At 37.1% G+C, this 16,641-nt stretch overlaps 1 protein-coding gene across 1 annotated transcript in view; it reads right to left on the reverse strand.

Moving 5' to 3' along the window:
• LOC106133054 (ABC transporter G family member 23) overlaps positions 1-16,641 on the reverse strand; it is a 58,542-nt gene that overhangs the window by 29,029 nt on the left and 12,872 nt on the right. The window contains exon 2 of the mRNA XM_060950934.1: positions 1,683-1,942. Coding sequence (XP_060806917.1) covers positions 1,683-1,939 — 257 coding nt within the window. The 5' untranslated portion in view covers positions 1,940-1,942. The remainder of the gene's footprint in view (positions 1-1,682; positions 1,943-16,641) is intronic.

Consider the following 16,641-nt stretch of genomic DNA (forward strand, 5'->3'; position numbering starts at 1 on the left):
AAGGAATCGATTTATCAAGGTCCTAGGTTCGAGAAAAGCTCGGTTCCCAAGATATATAAACATTTTAAAAACCGCGTTTTAAGAAACTATATCAGCGCCATCTCTGGTAGACCGAGCAAAGCTTGGTCAACCGGGTACTTTGCATAATATAAGGTCTTAAATTTATATGTATATTGTATACCAGATCTTCATATTTCCCGTTTTGGATATTGCAAACATTTATTATGTATTAGTAGACATACTTATACATAAATGTACCTACTTATAGTCTAAGAGCTAGTCTCTCTCTACTCTTTACCAGAGACAGTGATAAGTGCTCCAAGTGTGACCCCTTTAAAAATCGACTGAACTAATATTTAAAAACACAAGGCCAGAAATATACGTCAGCTTTAAGCTGCTAGTGTATACATACAAACAAACATATAATCACGTCTATATCCCTTGCGGGGTAGACAGAGCCTACAGTCTTGTAAAGGCTGATAGGCCACGTTCAGCTATTTGGCTTTAAGATAGGATTGAGATTCAAATAGTGACAGGTTGCTAGCCTATCGCCTAAAAGAAGGATCCCAAGTTTATAAGCCTACCCCTTAGTCGGCATTTACGACATCCATGGGAAAGAGATGGAGTGGTCCTATTCTTTTTTGTATTGGTGCCGGGAACCACACGGCACATGCAAATATCCTCAAGTAAGTATTTACCCCTTGCGAGGTAGACGGAGTTAATGTAAAGTTAAAATCTGTGAACATTTTGTAATATTTTTTCAATGAATAAATGGCTACAGATGGTTCCTGTATCTGCCAAAAGTTTTAGAAATAAATATCTTTATAAAAGTTATTGTGCAACTCTACTAAGACGAGATTTTTTGACTATGAGAACATAGTTTGCCTGAGGGGCATTTACTATTACAGCGGGACGTTGGTAAGACGAGATACTCGCCAAGGCACTTTATAGGGTGCCGTGCGGTTCCCGGCACCAATAGAAATAAGAATAGGACTACTGCATCTCCATATCGTAAAAAGCGACTAAGGGATAGGCTTTTTAACTTGGGATACTTCGTTTAGGCGATGGACTAGCAACCTGTCACTATTTGAATTTCAATTCTATATATTACAATCATTTTTAAAGGTTTCCATCAACTATAAAATGGTTTATTTTAACGTTTAGCAAGTCAATTTCCATTTTCTTCGAGACAACGTGATTGTAGACTTGGATTGCGAGTGATAAACTTCAGAACAACATTAAATACTTATTTATGGAGGTTATGACGCCTACCTATCTAAAGTTTTATTGTTTTCAAGCAGAACTAACTTTGCCGTGTGGTTTCCGGCACTTTAGAATAGAACCACTCTAAAAAGCGACTAAGGGATAGGCTTATAAACTTGAGATTCAAAAGACTACTAAAAGAAATATTTCAAGTTTATCAGTCATTCCCTGAATTGACTTTTTCATTTGGAAAATGGAAAAGAAGCAGTTAGCACACACTATGCTTTTCCTCGCTACAAGACCATTTCACTAGAGGTCAACTTATTATCTCTGTCTGTTTGTATGCGTAAATCTCGGAAAGTTTTATTTTTTTCAGATTTTGTTTTTGTTTGAAAAATGGTGGAAAGAGGGTTTTTTCATATCTATAAATGCTATTCCGTGCGAAGCCGGGCGATTAGCTAGTGATTGTTAATACTTACATTGCACCTTTAGGAACTGTCATATTTAGGCCATCCAAAATTATGTTAGGGTTCTTCGAAGGACCATATTTTTTGTGAGCCCTCCTAACACACACGGCCTGCTGTTTTCTAGAAGATACTGTGGACTTCTGCGGTTTAAGCATGCGGTTTCTTCTGGCAGTCAATTCTTCTTCTATTGTGCTAATTGTGATTGGCGGGTCCGGTGTCCGTACATCCTCCATAGATATAGTGGCACCTTCGTTGTCGTATGCAGGCATTTTCTGTGAAAAAATTGATGAAATTATAATGAATTCGAATTAAATATAGATATTCCTTGGTAGATACTTTTTATACATACATAAAATCACGCCTCTTTCCCGGAGGGGTATGGGCTTTTTATAATTACAATTATTGCCATATTTTTTATTGGTTTTGGTATTTTGGGTTGTGCGTTGATATCAGACATATCAGTTGCTTGGAAGCCAAATATTATTGATTTATAAATTAAATAATATGTTAATGTTGAATTGTTTCGTTTTTCCTTTCTTTCTTTTCCAGAAAAGTATTCTTCCCGTGGGATTGCGATATACGTCTACTATCATCGCTTTTTCTTGTGAGGGAAAACATCGTGAGGAAACCTGCACGTTCAGGCAACTGGATGTGCCATCATGAATCATGGATCCAATACGGGTTAGGTTTTCCTGCAGAGTTTGCGGAGGTCAGATGGAGTGGCTTTGTGTCAAAACCTAACTTACATGGTCAAAGGAATACCCCGGGCTCCTCTCCAGAGTGGTGAGAATGTATGCGCAAATCTCGAAAAGGTCTGAACGAATTTTGTTCCAGTTTGGAATGTTGGAAAGAGGTTTACTCAGAAAGGTTTATATCTATGAATGCAACTCGTGCGCAGCCGGATGAGTCGCTAGTACGTAATAAACAATAAGTATTACTACTAGAGTACGCCCGCGACTCCTCCCGTGTATAACTAATAATCTGGTCAATTTTCTTTCACGTTGATTGTGATATGCGAGACCGGACAAAATGGTGGGAGGAATGACGGAAGACGGACCCTGGGCCCCGAAACATAGTGGCAAAGGGTGCTATCGATAACATGCAAAATTGAAAGAGAGATAAACATACATCATATATTAAAATAAATAAAAAGATGACGTCTTTAGCCATCAACAAGTATACAAAGCCAATTTGTCACAAAATCCATGAAAGTTTCGAGAGTAAGTCAATTTGTAAAGACGCATATTTCCTTTTTTAAAGTCGGCTAAGCCCCGAGTTAAATGTAGAAATACCATGAACCTAGTATTTGAATACGTAATAGGATAACTAAGTTACAAGGAGGTCAAAGAATTAACCTCACTGAACAGATGACTATATTTTACGAAAAACCTTGAGCTGTCTTCAAGTACCGGAAACATTGTAAGTTAAATACTACTTAGTATTTAAATCTCTATGTGAGCAAATTGATTTTCTTTTGCATTTAACAAACATAATATGTCTATATCCCTTCTGGGGTAGACAGAGCCAACAGTCTTGAAAAAACTGACTGGCCGCATTAATGATGGAATTGCATACATACATATAATCACGTCTATATCCCTTGCGGGGTAGACAGAGCCTACAGTCTTGTAAAGACTCTGATAGGCCACGTTCAGCTATTTGGTTTCAAGGTAGAATTGAGATTCAAATAGTGACAGGTTGCTAGCCCATCGCCTAAAAGAAGAATCCAAAATTTATAAACCTACCCCTAAGTCGCCTTTTACGACATCCATGGGAAAGAGATGGAGTGGTCCTATTCTTTTTCTATTGGTGCTAGGAACCACACGGCACATGATGGAATTGAGATTTAAATAATCATAGTTCACCTTCACTTCGTTAGACTTAGTAAAGTTAATGATTTGAATCGACCTTACGGTGAAGGAAAACATCGTGGTGTAACCCGCACATTGAGGCAATTGGATGTGGTACACTATGATCGATCCAATACGGGTTAGGTTTATCTGCAAAGGTTGCGGAGGTCAGACGGGAGTCGCTTCGTGTAAAAATCTGACTCACCCAATTCAGGATCCATGGTCAAAGGCATACACCGGGCTCCTCTCCAGAATGATGAGAATGCCATAGGGACTAAAGCCACGAGGTGAAGGAGACTTAGAAATGATAATTTACTATAAAGTTATACTTTAATTAATTTTACTTTTATTATACATACATACATAAAATCGCGCCTCTTTCCCGGAGGGTTAGGCAGAGACTACCTCTTTCCACTTGCCACGATCTCTGCATACTTCCTTCGCTTCATCCACATTCATAACTCTCTTTATGCAAGCTCGGCGATTTCGGGTAATAGTTTTTATTATACCTTTGACGTCATTTAGCGATCTCTCGTATCCTTTTTTGAAATAAATCTATTTCTATATGCGTTAATTCTTCCATTTTGTAAATAAGTTATTGAACGAGAACCATAATTGTTTTTTTAAATGGACTAATAAATAGACTGTGATGAATGTCACCTTTTGGACATTCACCGTGTGGGTTAAGGCACGTGATTTTATTAACAAAATCCCACGTGTATAGTTTGTATAGATCACGTTATCTTCAAAGAACGTTATATCTTGCAAATATGTGGTTTTGAACGTGACCTAGCCATTATTAAGTTATGTATCGACGTGTAGATTATAGTTATGTGTATTTATAAAGTATAATCATTAATGAATACACACAAATAACTATAATAAAGAGCAAGGCTTCTCTTCTCAGATATGAATTGGTCTCTAGCGGGAGCGATTATTATGGTTTGACCGCCACCAAAGGGAAGATCTTCCGCCAGGCTGGTGTGATGCCTGGGGAACCGCGGTACCAACGATCTTGAGTCGATGGTGGTATTTATGCTCCCAACCGGAAAATCTTTGGTTGCGCGATTTAAACTCTACACTGCTATTGGCTGAGCGCGTCACATTCTTCGCCGTGATTGGCAGTTTGTGAGTGAGATTAGTGATGGCGCCATAGGTCCAACTTTAAATTGGCATATAAACTGGTATAATATTTCAGTGAACAGTTAGTAAATACTTCACCGTAGCGGAAAGTACAATAGCAAAATCCACACCTACAAACTCACGTCTTTATCCCTAACGAGGTAGACCACGTTAGACTTAATATTAGAACTGAAATTCAAAGAGTGACAAACACCACTCCAAACCTCCATTAAACCTCATAACATGTATATTTACTTGTTTAAGTTTTAACGATATGTTTTAACCAGACAAACAACCGGTAACAACGTTGACGTAGCGATGACGTGTGCGCGCGCGCATTGCAAACCTGTTTTATAAAAATATCTCGGCGTATCTTGCTTGTTCATAATGATTTTTGAGGTGTTATACGCATTTTGTTGCGGTTCCTTCTATAGATCCTAAGTTCCAATGCATCGAACATTTGATTGTATATACGCACAATCACGTCTATTGTCCCTACAGTCAGACAGTCTTGAAAAGACTGTAAAGCCACGTTCATTTGTATGGTTTAATGATAGGATTGGGATTCGTAGTAAAATTTTTTGGGCTTCGCCTAAAAGCAAAATCTCAACTTCATTTAGTTATGATTTCTCCACGCTTTTATTCTTAATCAATTTCATGAAATTAAGGAAGAATATGAAATGCATAGGGATTCTATTGCAAATATGAAAACTAATGAGAAAAATTGCATGTTAAAATATATAATAGCATCATATCATCATGTAAGTAACGCTATTGGATACTCCGAATTTATTAGTAATATATTTTTAGATAGATAAAACTCTTTAATGCACTGTAAGAGTAAAACATACTAAACAGCACAAAAGAGACAGAGATGGTACAAAGGCGGACTTGTCGCTAATGCTATCTCTTCCAGTCAACCTTTGGGTGGAAGGAAACCAAAAAGGTAAATGGCGTTGGCGCGAAGCAAGATAATTAATGAATAAATAAAAAATATGATAAAAAATAACAACATTTTTTTCAAGTTTTAGTTAATTTTAGAAATAGTTTTCCTTTGGGATTTGCTGTTTATTTTTACTGTTGCTATACTCAATCCTATCATCAAGCCAAACAGCTGAAGGAGGCCTTTCACCCTACCCTTTGGCTCTGTCTACCCCGCAAGGGACGAAACGATATGTCTGTATGTATTTATGTATACTATACCAAAAATCAAACCACCTTGAAATCTTTGATTTGTATAGAAGATTTTTCTAAAATCTGTGGGATCTCAATTAGGCGATTGTCTAGTAACGTCACCATTTGAATCACAAAAGCTATTGTGACCTTTCAGTTTTTTCGAAACTGTTGGGTCTGTCTACCCCGCAAGAGAGAGCTAACAATACAGACGTGATTTATACATACATGCATACATAAAATCTCGCCTCTTTCCCGGAGGGGTACGCAGAGACTACCTCTTTCCACTAGCCATGATCTCTGCATACTTCCTTCGCTTCATCCACATTCATAACTCTCTTCATGCAAGCTCGGCGGTTTCGGGTACTCTTGACCTGACCCTTTACCAGGACGTCCATAATTTGATCAAGATACGTTCGTCTAGGTCTTCCCACTCCGACCTTTCCCTCTACACTCTCCTCTTTCTCTCACGTGATTAATATGTATGGAAATTAACCAAATGTAGAGCTAAAGTAGTCCTATTATACAGTCATGACAATTTTTCTTAAGTTTTATATTTGAACTAAAAATAAATATATCTAGTCATATGCTTTGAAATAAAATGTTTTGTACATTTCCTTGTATTTTTTGCAAAATTTGCATCTAACGTCGGTTTTAATGTTTTTACCTTTTGTTGAAGGTTCTTAAACATGTTAATAATAATACAAACATTAATGTTTGAGTAAACTTCCTTCTATACATTGAAGTATTTAAAATGGTTACTTATATATGTAAGATAAGAATATATAAGTACCCACGTAGGTCAAGTAAAATTAATAATATTCTATCTGCATAAACTTCACTTGGGATTCTTTTAGGCGATGAGCTAGCAACCAAATCACTATTTGAAGTTCAATTCCATCATTAAGCCAAACAGCTGAACGTGGCCTATCAGTCTTTTCAAGATTGTTGGCTCTGTCTACCCCGCAAGGGATATAGACGTGACCATATGTACCCAGCAGTGGACGAGTGTATGCTGCAGAAGAAAAAAAAAATGTGTTATTAGTGACTGAAAGAGTTTTGTCAAATAGAATACTCGGTATAGAACTTCTCATATCTACCATCGAATATATTGTCATCCTATCAGTGAGATTTCCACACGATCATATTGTTTTGTTTTTGTTCGCACGCACAATTAACAATAATCTTTTTATATCGCGTCATTAGAGTTACCTCGTGTCAAGGCTTTAACTTAGCTTGTGCAAAAAATAACACTACTAATATTATTAGCTTGCTTCGAAATATGTTAAAGAATGATTTAGTTGAAAAATCCATCCATCCATATAATCACGTCTATATACCTTGCAGGGTAGACAGAGCCTGCAGTCTTGAAAGTCTGACACGCCACGTTCAGCTGTTTGGCCAAATGATAGTTGAAAAATGTATGTGAAAAACGACTTGTTAACAGAAATGAAATAATCTCTTTATACATGACGACATATTAATGTCTATTAAGCACCAATTCTTTCGCATAGGGAAAAATATAATGGTAACATAAAAAAGGTATTTTTATAGCTAGTACTATTGCCCGCGGCTTCACTCGCGTCGTTTATCGCAAATCCCATTGAAATTTCGATAGATGTTTTCAATCCGTCGTTATTTTAATTCAGTTTTTATAAAAGTAATGCTTAGACTTAGTTTATTTTAAACAGGTTTCAATATTGAATTGACATTTCAGAGAATAAAAAACCTTCATACAGATATATTATAAGCACGTCTTTATTCCTTACGGGGTTAACAGAACCAGCAATCTCAAAAAGACCGGAAGACAACGATTACCCGCATGTATTGAGATTCCAAAAGTGACATGTTGCTATCTCATCGCCTACAATAAGGATGCCAAACTTACATTTTAAACTGTTTAAAACAAAACTAATAGAATAGAGTAGAACAGATTTATTTTGAAAACTAGATACAAGGTTTACTTATTGACGTCACATAACTTAAATCTAATTATAACTACTACCGCTTCCAAAGCGCACGTGTAGAAGATGCGGCGGAACAAACTACACTGCAGAAATAATATATCAATAATAGATCAAGGTAAACTAAAAATTATATAAAAATTATTAAAAAAATGTGCCAATTGTTATATTCATCTCAACATATTCCCTTCGAATCACCGGAACCGCGCGCGCCATACAACGAGTTGCGCGCGCGCATCATGTAACATTTCCCTTGTGTGTCAAGGTCGTGTCATCTTCATACCGGTAAGCCATGACCATCATAATTAAATTGAAAATGTTCGAGTATAATGAATTGGTCATAATTGTAGTGGTTATATAATTTAAGTAGACATAACATGAAAACCTTGTGATGGATTGTTTTAAATATTTTACTGAAGTGTACAAAAAAGGATGACACGTTGGAGTGTTCGTGAGACTTGTGATCGTACGACCTGCAACGACAAGTCGTATCATGTCGTAGTGACTGCCATTGTTACCAACTTAGCTTTTTTTGGCGCTTACTCTCGCAGAATATGTCAGGTTTTTTTAGTTTTCGATGATTTTTAGGCACTTTTGAGGTAAAGGACGAAAGATGCGTGAGAAAAAAATGTTATCAAAGAACTGTTTACTATAAATTTTATACAAACTTGACGTAAGACTCTTTGCTTGTCAAAGTTCTCCTAAAAATTTTTACTTTGGCTAGCTATCTAACACTAAGTTTTAAATGAGTTGAGAATTTTTAGAATCCAAACAATTTCACAATTCTACAAAGCTTTTTGTTGGAAATATATTACGCAATTATGAGTCAATTCATGTTTGCAATTTTTGCCAAGTCATGGTCAATTTCACATCAGTAGCAGACCGCATACGGTAGGTAGGATGACCAAATTAAAATGTCGTAACAAAGTAAGTAAGTAAGTAAGTAAGTAAATGCTTTATTGTTCACTAAAGGAGTACATTACAAATAAAAACAGTACAGTACAAAGGCGGGCTTATCCCTAAGTGGGATCTCTTCCAGCCAACCTGACAGTAAGAGGATCATAAACAAAATTGAGGCAAGGGTGAACAACAGTTCTTTTACTAGAATTATCTAAGGATAAGACACAACAATTATATACGTAAAATACAAATAAATAAATAAAGAAAATATATAAATATGTATATATTCTAAATAAACTTCAAAACCAATTCAAGACTCGAGAAAGAATTTATTAAGCTTATTTTTGAAGGAATTAGAAGAAGGGGACAATTTTATAAGAAGGGGCAGTTTATTCCAAAGGCGAGCAGCCAACACGGAAAAGGACTTACCGTAGGTTTGAGAATGGTAGTCAGGAATCTGTAAAAGGAGGGTATTACAGGAACGAAGGCGTGGATCATGGATGCGAAAAGTGAATTTTTCTGACAGATATTTAGGGAAAAGGGGATTAAAAAGAACACTGTACAAAAAGGAGACAATATGTAAGTTACGACGTGATCTCATAGATAACCAGTTCAAACGTGAGCGGAACTCCGATATGTGGTCAAATTTCCGAAGACCAAAAACAAAACGAATGCACATATTCTGTATCCGCTCAAGCTTATTTAACAGTTCCTCAGTCAGGTCGATATAAGCAACATCAGCGTAATCGAGAACAGGGAGGAGCAATGAACGAGCCAAAAGCGCTTTAGTATCAGAAGGTAGGAACTGTTGCAATCGCCTCAGAGAATGCAAGGAGATAAAAGTTTTCCGGCTAAGTTCACTGATTTGAGGGGACCAAGAAAGAGTTTCGTCAATGATTATTCCCAAATTTTTGACTTTGGAAGCAAGAGGTATAGTGTCATTGCCTAAAACAACTTTGGGAAACACCAATGACTTAAATTTAGAGATAAAGTGAGGACTACCTATAACAATGGCCTGAGACTTGGCCGCATTGACCAATAGACCAAAGGATTTGGCCCATTCAGCAATACGAGCCAAATCGGAGTTGATAACACTGATCGCATGGTTGAAATTATTCAGAGTAGCAGCTGTATAAATTTGGAGGTCGTCCGCATAAAGGTGGAATGAGGAAGACAGCGAAGAAGTGATTCCATCAATGAATAAAGAAAAAAGAATTGGCGAAAGTATGCCACCCTGAGGGACACCAGCATCCAAACTACACCAATCAGAACGATTGTCATCAACCTTGACCAACTGACGCCGCCCAGTGAGATAAGAACGAAACCAGGCCAGTGTAGAAGAGGAGAAGTTAAGACTGTACATTATTGCAAGAAGAATCTCGAAATCGACTGAGTTAAATGCACTAGAAAAATCAAGTAAAACGAGCAGCGTAAGATTTTTGTTTTCTATGTTAAGACGAATGTCATCAGTGATTTTAACAAGTGCTGTTGTTGTGCTGTGACCAACCCGAAAGCCAGACTGGAAGGGACTCAAAATATTATACTTAGCCAGATGGTTAGAAAGACATTTTTGAACATGTTGTTCTAAAATTTTGGATAGAAGAGGAAGTATGGAAATTGGACGAAAGTGGGAGTAAGCAGTAGGGTTGGATATTTTAGGAAGAGGAACAACAAGCCCTAACTTCCAGGCACTAGGAAACACCCCTGAGGACAAAGAGCTGTTGATAATATTAGCAATTACAGGAGAAACAAAGTCTGCTATGGGTTTAATCATGTCTAAGGAAATATTGTCATTGCCCACAGCCTTTGAATTAATAGAATTTATGATTTTTTGTACTTCATCAGATGTAATCGATTCAAAGACGAACGGGGAAATGTCAGTAGAAACATTACTGTGAAGTCTATCTAGAGTTGCATGTTTTGAATTAGGTGAAGTACAAACTGGCGAGGTAGAGAAGTGTAAGTTCAACTCATTTAGATTGAACTGAAAATCTGTACCAAATCTCTGTTTGCCGATCCCCAGCCCTTTAAGAAATTTCCAAAGTTTGTTGGGTGGGCAATTATCAATATTATCGTGAATATGTTTCCGCCTAGCATCACGACACTTGCGGTTGCACAGATTACGAAGAGAAACATAAGTATTATGATTGAAGGTAGAAGGACAATGACGTAGCCTCAGTTTTGCTTTGTCTCTCTTCGCCATAAGTTGTTGGATTTCCGGGCAGAGCCAAGGAGCAGGAAGGTGCTTAACACGAACAGGATGAAGAGGGGCGTGTTTATCATAAATAGATAAAATAAAGGAGTTGAAAGCAGCCACTTTTTGATCAACCTCATCCAGGTTCAGAATAGTCTCCCAATCCGCACGAGCAAAATCGGATATTAACAAATCTTTATTAATATGTGCAAAGTTGCGCAACAAGATGACTTTGTGTCTACGTTTAGGGGGTCTAAGTCTAAAGGAAGAAAACAGAAGGTCATGGGCTGAAAACCCTGGAGCCTTAAACTGACCGTGCTTAGCGACTATATCGGGGGAGGAAGTTATAATAAGATCAAGCAGAGATGGACGGAGATTGAGTGGAAAATGAGTGGCGTTAAGGGGAAGGACATGTAGATCTAAGGAGTGTAAAAGAGAGAGGAGGGTTTTTGAACGGGAATCATTTTTAAGAAGACATGTGTTGAAGTCCCCCATGAGGATAATGTGATCGAACAAGGTCCGTGTGTTAGTCAAGACAGAGTCGAGTGAGTCAAAATAGTTAATGTGGAGAGATGGACTGTAAAACACTCCCAGTAAAACTTTAATTTTATGAAGAGAGACCCCCAGGAAAAGGTGTTCCGGGCTTTGGGTAACAGGGGGAGATTGAGAAACCACCTCACAAGAAATATCACCTCGCAAGTAAATTGCAACCCCACCACAACGCTCCATTCTAGTGGAGCCATCACTTCGAACCGTCTCACACACTCTGTCGTTCCTTATCAGCCTAAATCCCGGAAGAGGATAGAGAGTGGAAGGCAAAGACGGTTTCAGAAAACTCTCCGAAATTAGAATTGCATGAATGTTGCTGTTGGAGAAGGTATTGAGAAGATCTGCATAGTGACCAGGCACACTTTGGGCATTTATATGCACGACATTAAAGTTTTTAGCTAAAGAACGAAAAGTTATATTAATGTTGTCCCTGAGATTAGGAAGATCCTCGCCATCATTCTCAAGATTCAATAAATTGCTTGAGGAATTGATAAGAGAAGAATATTCAGAATCGGTAGAGGGGGAAAGAACGTCGGACATGAGAATGAATTGGTTAAATAACAATAAATATATAAATAAAATAATATATGTATGAATATATTTAATATATAACAAATATTCAACAATAAATTAGGTAATAATTATCTTTAGTTTTCTCGCCTTACCATAAAAATAATACTACGACTTACATATTCTATTACTAAATAAGATAAATCAAAATTACCGTATATTAATAAATTAATAAAATTTAAAATCACAGTACAACCCGAAATCGTACAAAAAAGCAGGACAAAGAAAAATAAAATAAAAAATAGTGTAGTGACAAACTCAATGCTGCAATATCCCATAGTGAGAAGTTCGCTTTATGTGCAGCCCACTCGAACGGGAAAATAACAATGAGTTGTCAGTGTCACTGTCGTGCGTGCCATAAAGAAGACTGCAATAAATAAGTTGAAATGACCGGCTTTTTTTACAAACTTACAATGTAGGTGAATATTAAAAGTTCAAAACTATATTTGAAATATTACAGCAAAGATCTTGCAAACTGAAGAGGTCTACTTTTTCGTCTGGGATCGTGTAGGACGTGGTTTATTTACAGGGCGCCCAGCCCGCTCCTTAACGGACACGCCAGAAGCCCCCACAGCAGACTTCACCACAGCAGTGGGAGTGGAGCCAGCCGACTCGAGAGTCCCTGCTTCTGATTTATCGGAAGCATACTCACTGCCAAGTGCGGCATGAAGTTCGCCCAATGTTGAAATTCTGCGCTTTGACCCATCCGCACTAACTATCACTATTTTGCCATCAACAGTCCAACAGCCCCTAACACCGAGGGACTTCCTGGCCTCCACAAACACAGCATGTCTTGCAGCTGTCAAAAACTCCGACAGAGTCAGACCACTGCCCTTTAGGTATCTTTTGGCAGCCCAAATTTTGTTTCGACAAGATAAGTCTGCAAATTTAATAAGGATGGGACGTGGCTTGTCCATCTTTGAGTTCCTGCCAAGGCGAACAGCTTGTAAGATATTACTTGGCTCAATATCTGGCAGTTGCAGCATGTCATGACAAATGATGAGGAATTTTGTGTGCAAGTCTACATCTGTGTCCTCTGCAACACCATGTAGGAGTAAAATGTTGGATCGAGCTCTCATTTCCATTGCATCTAAAGACTGTAGTACCAAACCCATCTGTGCATTGAGGCCGGAAACTGCTTTCAATATGAATGATTTAAAAGTGTAGTACTCACTGGCAAGAGATGATGTATCCTGACCCTGACTTTGATTGCCCAATGATGCTTCAAAAGAAGCCATTTTAGACTTGAACAGGACAGTCATATCAGCAATATCTTTACTTAGTTGTCCTAGAGGGTCCATGGTGCTTCAATGAAAAGTGATTGAAAACTTGTGTAGAGTGAATGATGAAGTGACGCAGATTTAAAATATGTAAACAGTGAAGAAAGGACTGAGAGAATAAGTACAGGCGAGTAGCTTTAAGACATTAACACATTGAAAACTATTTTGGATATTTAAATAGCTAAAATCAAAATAAAATAGGAAGAGCAACTTAAAACTTGTCTTATTGTTTTTCACTCCTACCGCCCAAAAATCCATATTGGTCAGGTAATTCATGCACACAATTCATTTCGGTCAGATTAATTTTTTTACCGCCTTTTTGATGCGCAAGGTCATTTATGAAGGAAACATCGTATATTGATTAGATTTTTTACTTTTAAATACATGGCCATTCCAAAGGTTAACTTTATATTTAGCTGGAAGCTTCTTTAATTAACTCCATTATGTATCTACTCCATATTATAATGTTTTCCATAAAATTTATAAAGCTTTTTTAAACCCATGGATTTCGTTAAAGGCGACTAAGGGAAAGGCTAATAAACTTGGGGTTTGTAGGCGGTGGGCTAGTAACCCGTCGCTATTAGCAAGCCATTGCAGTTGAACGTGGGCTTTCAGTCTTTTTAAGATTATTGGCTCTGTCTACCCCGCCAGGGATAAATACGTCATTATAATATATGTATGTAAAACGTTATAACTCTTAAGTTGCTTTTTAAAATCTTTTTAACTAGATCATTACATGACATGACTAAGAACTGGTCGCCCTTAGCAAAAATATCTGTGTCGGAAACACTGGTTTAGTTTACATACTTATTTACGTAGCATTTGAAGAACATAATTATGGCCAAGAGTGAATCGCGATAAAAAGAAATATTACTGTACGCCTTCTATAAGAATTTAGATAAGATGTCTCATCATAAGGGAACGAATGTAAAGTGGCTCTTATAAACTTTAATGCTACTAATCACATAAATGCGAAATTTTAAAAGGCAATAACTACTAGACGGATTTTGATGAAATTAAGTAGACGGGTAAAAAATAGCCATAGCCATGTTCAGCTTATTGGTCTTGTAAACTTGGGATACTTCTTTTAGGCGATACAATGTTACTATTTGAATCTCAATTCCATCATAAAACCATACAGCTGAACGTTTCTTCTAACAATTACAACTTTTCAAGATCATTGGCTCTGTCTGCCCCACAAGAGATGAAGAAGTAATTATATGTATGTATCCTTATCTATACGTTTCTTCTTACAATTAAAACTTTTCGAGATTATTTTCTCTGTCTACCCCACAAGAGATAAAAAAGTAATTATATGTACGTGTCCTTATCTATACGTTTCGTCATAGCCATTCGATTGTCAGTAGCAACCTTTAATTAGCATCAACTTGGGATTTTGCTCTGACACAACCTTTTCTCACTACCGTGACTCATTCGCACGTAGTTGTCAATATATTGTAAGTAGTTACTATTATTTTTTTATGGAATAATACATTAAGAGTAATTTATAACGATAATGATGAAGAAACCTGCACATTCAGACAACTAGATGTGTGTAATCTGGATCCAAATGTGTTAAGATTCCTTAGAATGTTGCGGAGATCAGATGGGAGTCGTTTTGGGTTAAATCCTGATATACCCACTGTATGATCCTTGTTTGAGGGTCTTTAGAATGGACCCCAGGGTCCTCTCCAAAGCGGTGAAGACTTAATTGTCAGGAGGATGAAGATAAAATCAGCAATCAAATGTGAATCAATGTACTATTCTATCATTAAGCCATACAGCTAAAAATGGCCTTTCAGAATTTTTAAGACCGTCGGCTCTGTCTACCCCGTAAGTAAGAACGTGATTTTACGTATATATGTACGTACCTATTAGAGATGAAAATTACCAGGAATATTTCCTAACGTAAGGTAACTTTCCCGAAAACTTCCAAAGTTGCCGGCAGTTTTGGAAGTTTTGAAATAATATTTTTTTACTTACGACAGCAATATTCCAATGCACGGGGCATGCCTTTACACGATTATTATGTTATTTTATACATATAATTATATTTCAAAAGCAGTAATAAACTACAAAATAGGAAATCGAGCTCTAGACTCCGACGCTCTGTGACAAATGAAGGAACCGGGATTACGCTTAGACGACAGTGAGTACTACAGTAAAATTACGACGTTTTTTATCAATAAAATATAAAATCTATAGTTTATTTTGAAGGTCAAGGTTGGCGGCTTTTATCAAAGATATGTACGCCGCTCTGTTGTAGTACTGCGGCCGCCTTGGTAAAATGCCGCCGCCGCCGAATTGCACCCCAACCGCGAGATTTAATATTAGTTGCATGCGACACGTATTGACAAGTGGACGTCTTTTTCTGTTAATGTACCTATAATTATATCTATTCGCTCTATTCGCTTATTTTGTTGCGTAATCGTTCTAATTATAAATATGCCTAGACACACCTCTAAAATTTGGGAATATTTCGAGTTGATAAACACGGATGGGAAGAAATTCGCACGATGCAATTTTTGTCGAAAACATTTAGCAATGAATGCAACCAAATTAAAGAACCATTGCATAAACTCCTGCAAACAGTGCCCGGAAGATGTTAAAAATGGATTACTTGATAGCAGTAGACCAAGAACGTCAGAAGACTCTTCTGTTTCAACTGTTTCACTTCCGTCAACATCAAAACAAGTCCATGGCCAGCTGTTTATTCCACCAACGCCTAATCTTGTACTTACTAGAAAATACGGTGTCGTCGTGCTCTTCTACCCAAGATTCACAATCTAATCAACAACAGTCAACTCATTGCATTACCGCACAGGAAAAGAAAGAAATAGACCTAAGTTTTGCACGAGCAATTTACGCCACAGGAGCACCATTTAATATATTAGAATCAAGTTTCTGGCAAAATGCAATCAATGCCCTTAATCCCGAATATACAGTTCCAACCAGGTATATGATTAGCAATAGCTTGTTGGATGCGGAGTTCGAACGTATAAGAACGGAAACAACTGGAATTATAAATCGAGCTGAAGCCCTTGCTTTAGTTATGGACGGTTGGACCGATATAAACGGCAGAGGTACAATTAATTTTATTATTACTACACCTAAACCTTTTTTTTATAAATGCGTCTATCCTAGCACTAATCGGGAGACATCTAACTATCTGTTCACTCAGTTAAAATGTGTGATAGACGAAATAGGACCATCAAAATTTGTTTGCTCTTAAAAGATATAGTAAAACTACACAACTTTAAAGTTCTCAATGACACAGTTATTAAAATCATAAAGTATATAAAAAAACGTCACGTTGAATCAGCATATTTTGAGAATATTCAAAAAGCTAAATATGGTAACGATAGGAAA

Source organism: Amyelois transitella, chromosome 23 (assembly GCF_032362555.1).
Source record: "Amyelois transitella isolate CPQ chromosome 23, ilAmyTran1.1, whole genome shotgun sequence".
In the NCBI taxonomy this organism is placed as follows: Eukaryota; Metazoa; Arthropoda; class Insecta; order Lepidoptera; family Pyralidae; genus Amyelois; species Amyelois transitella.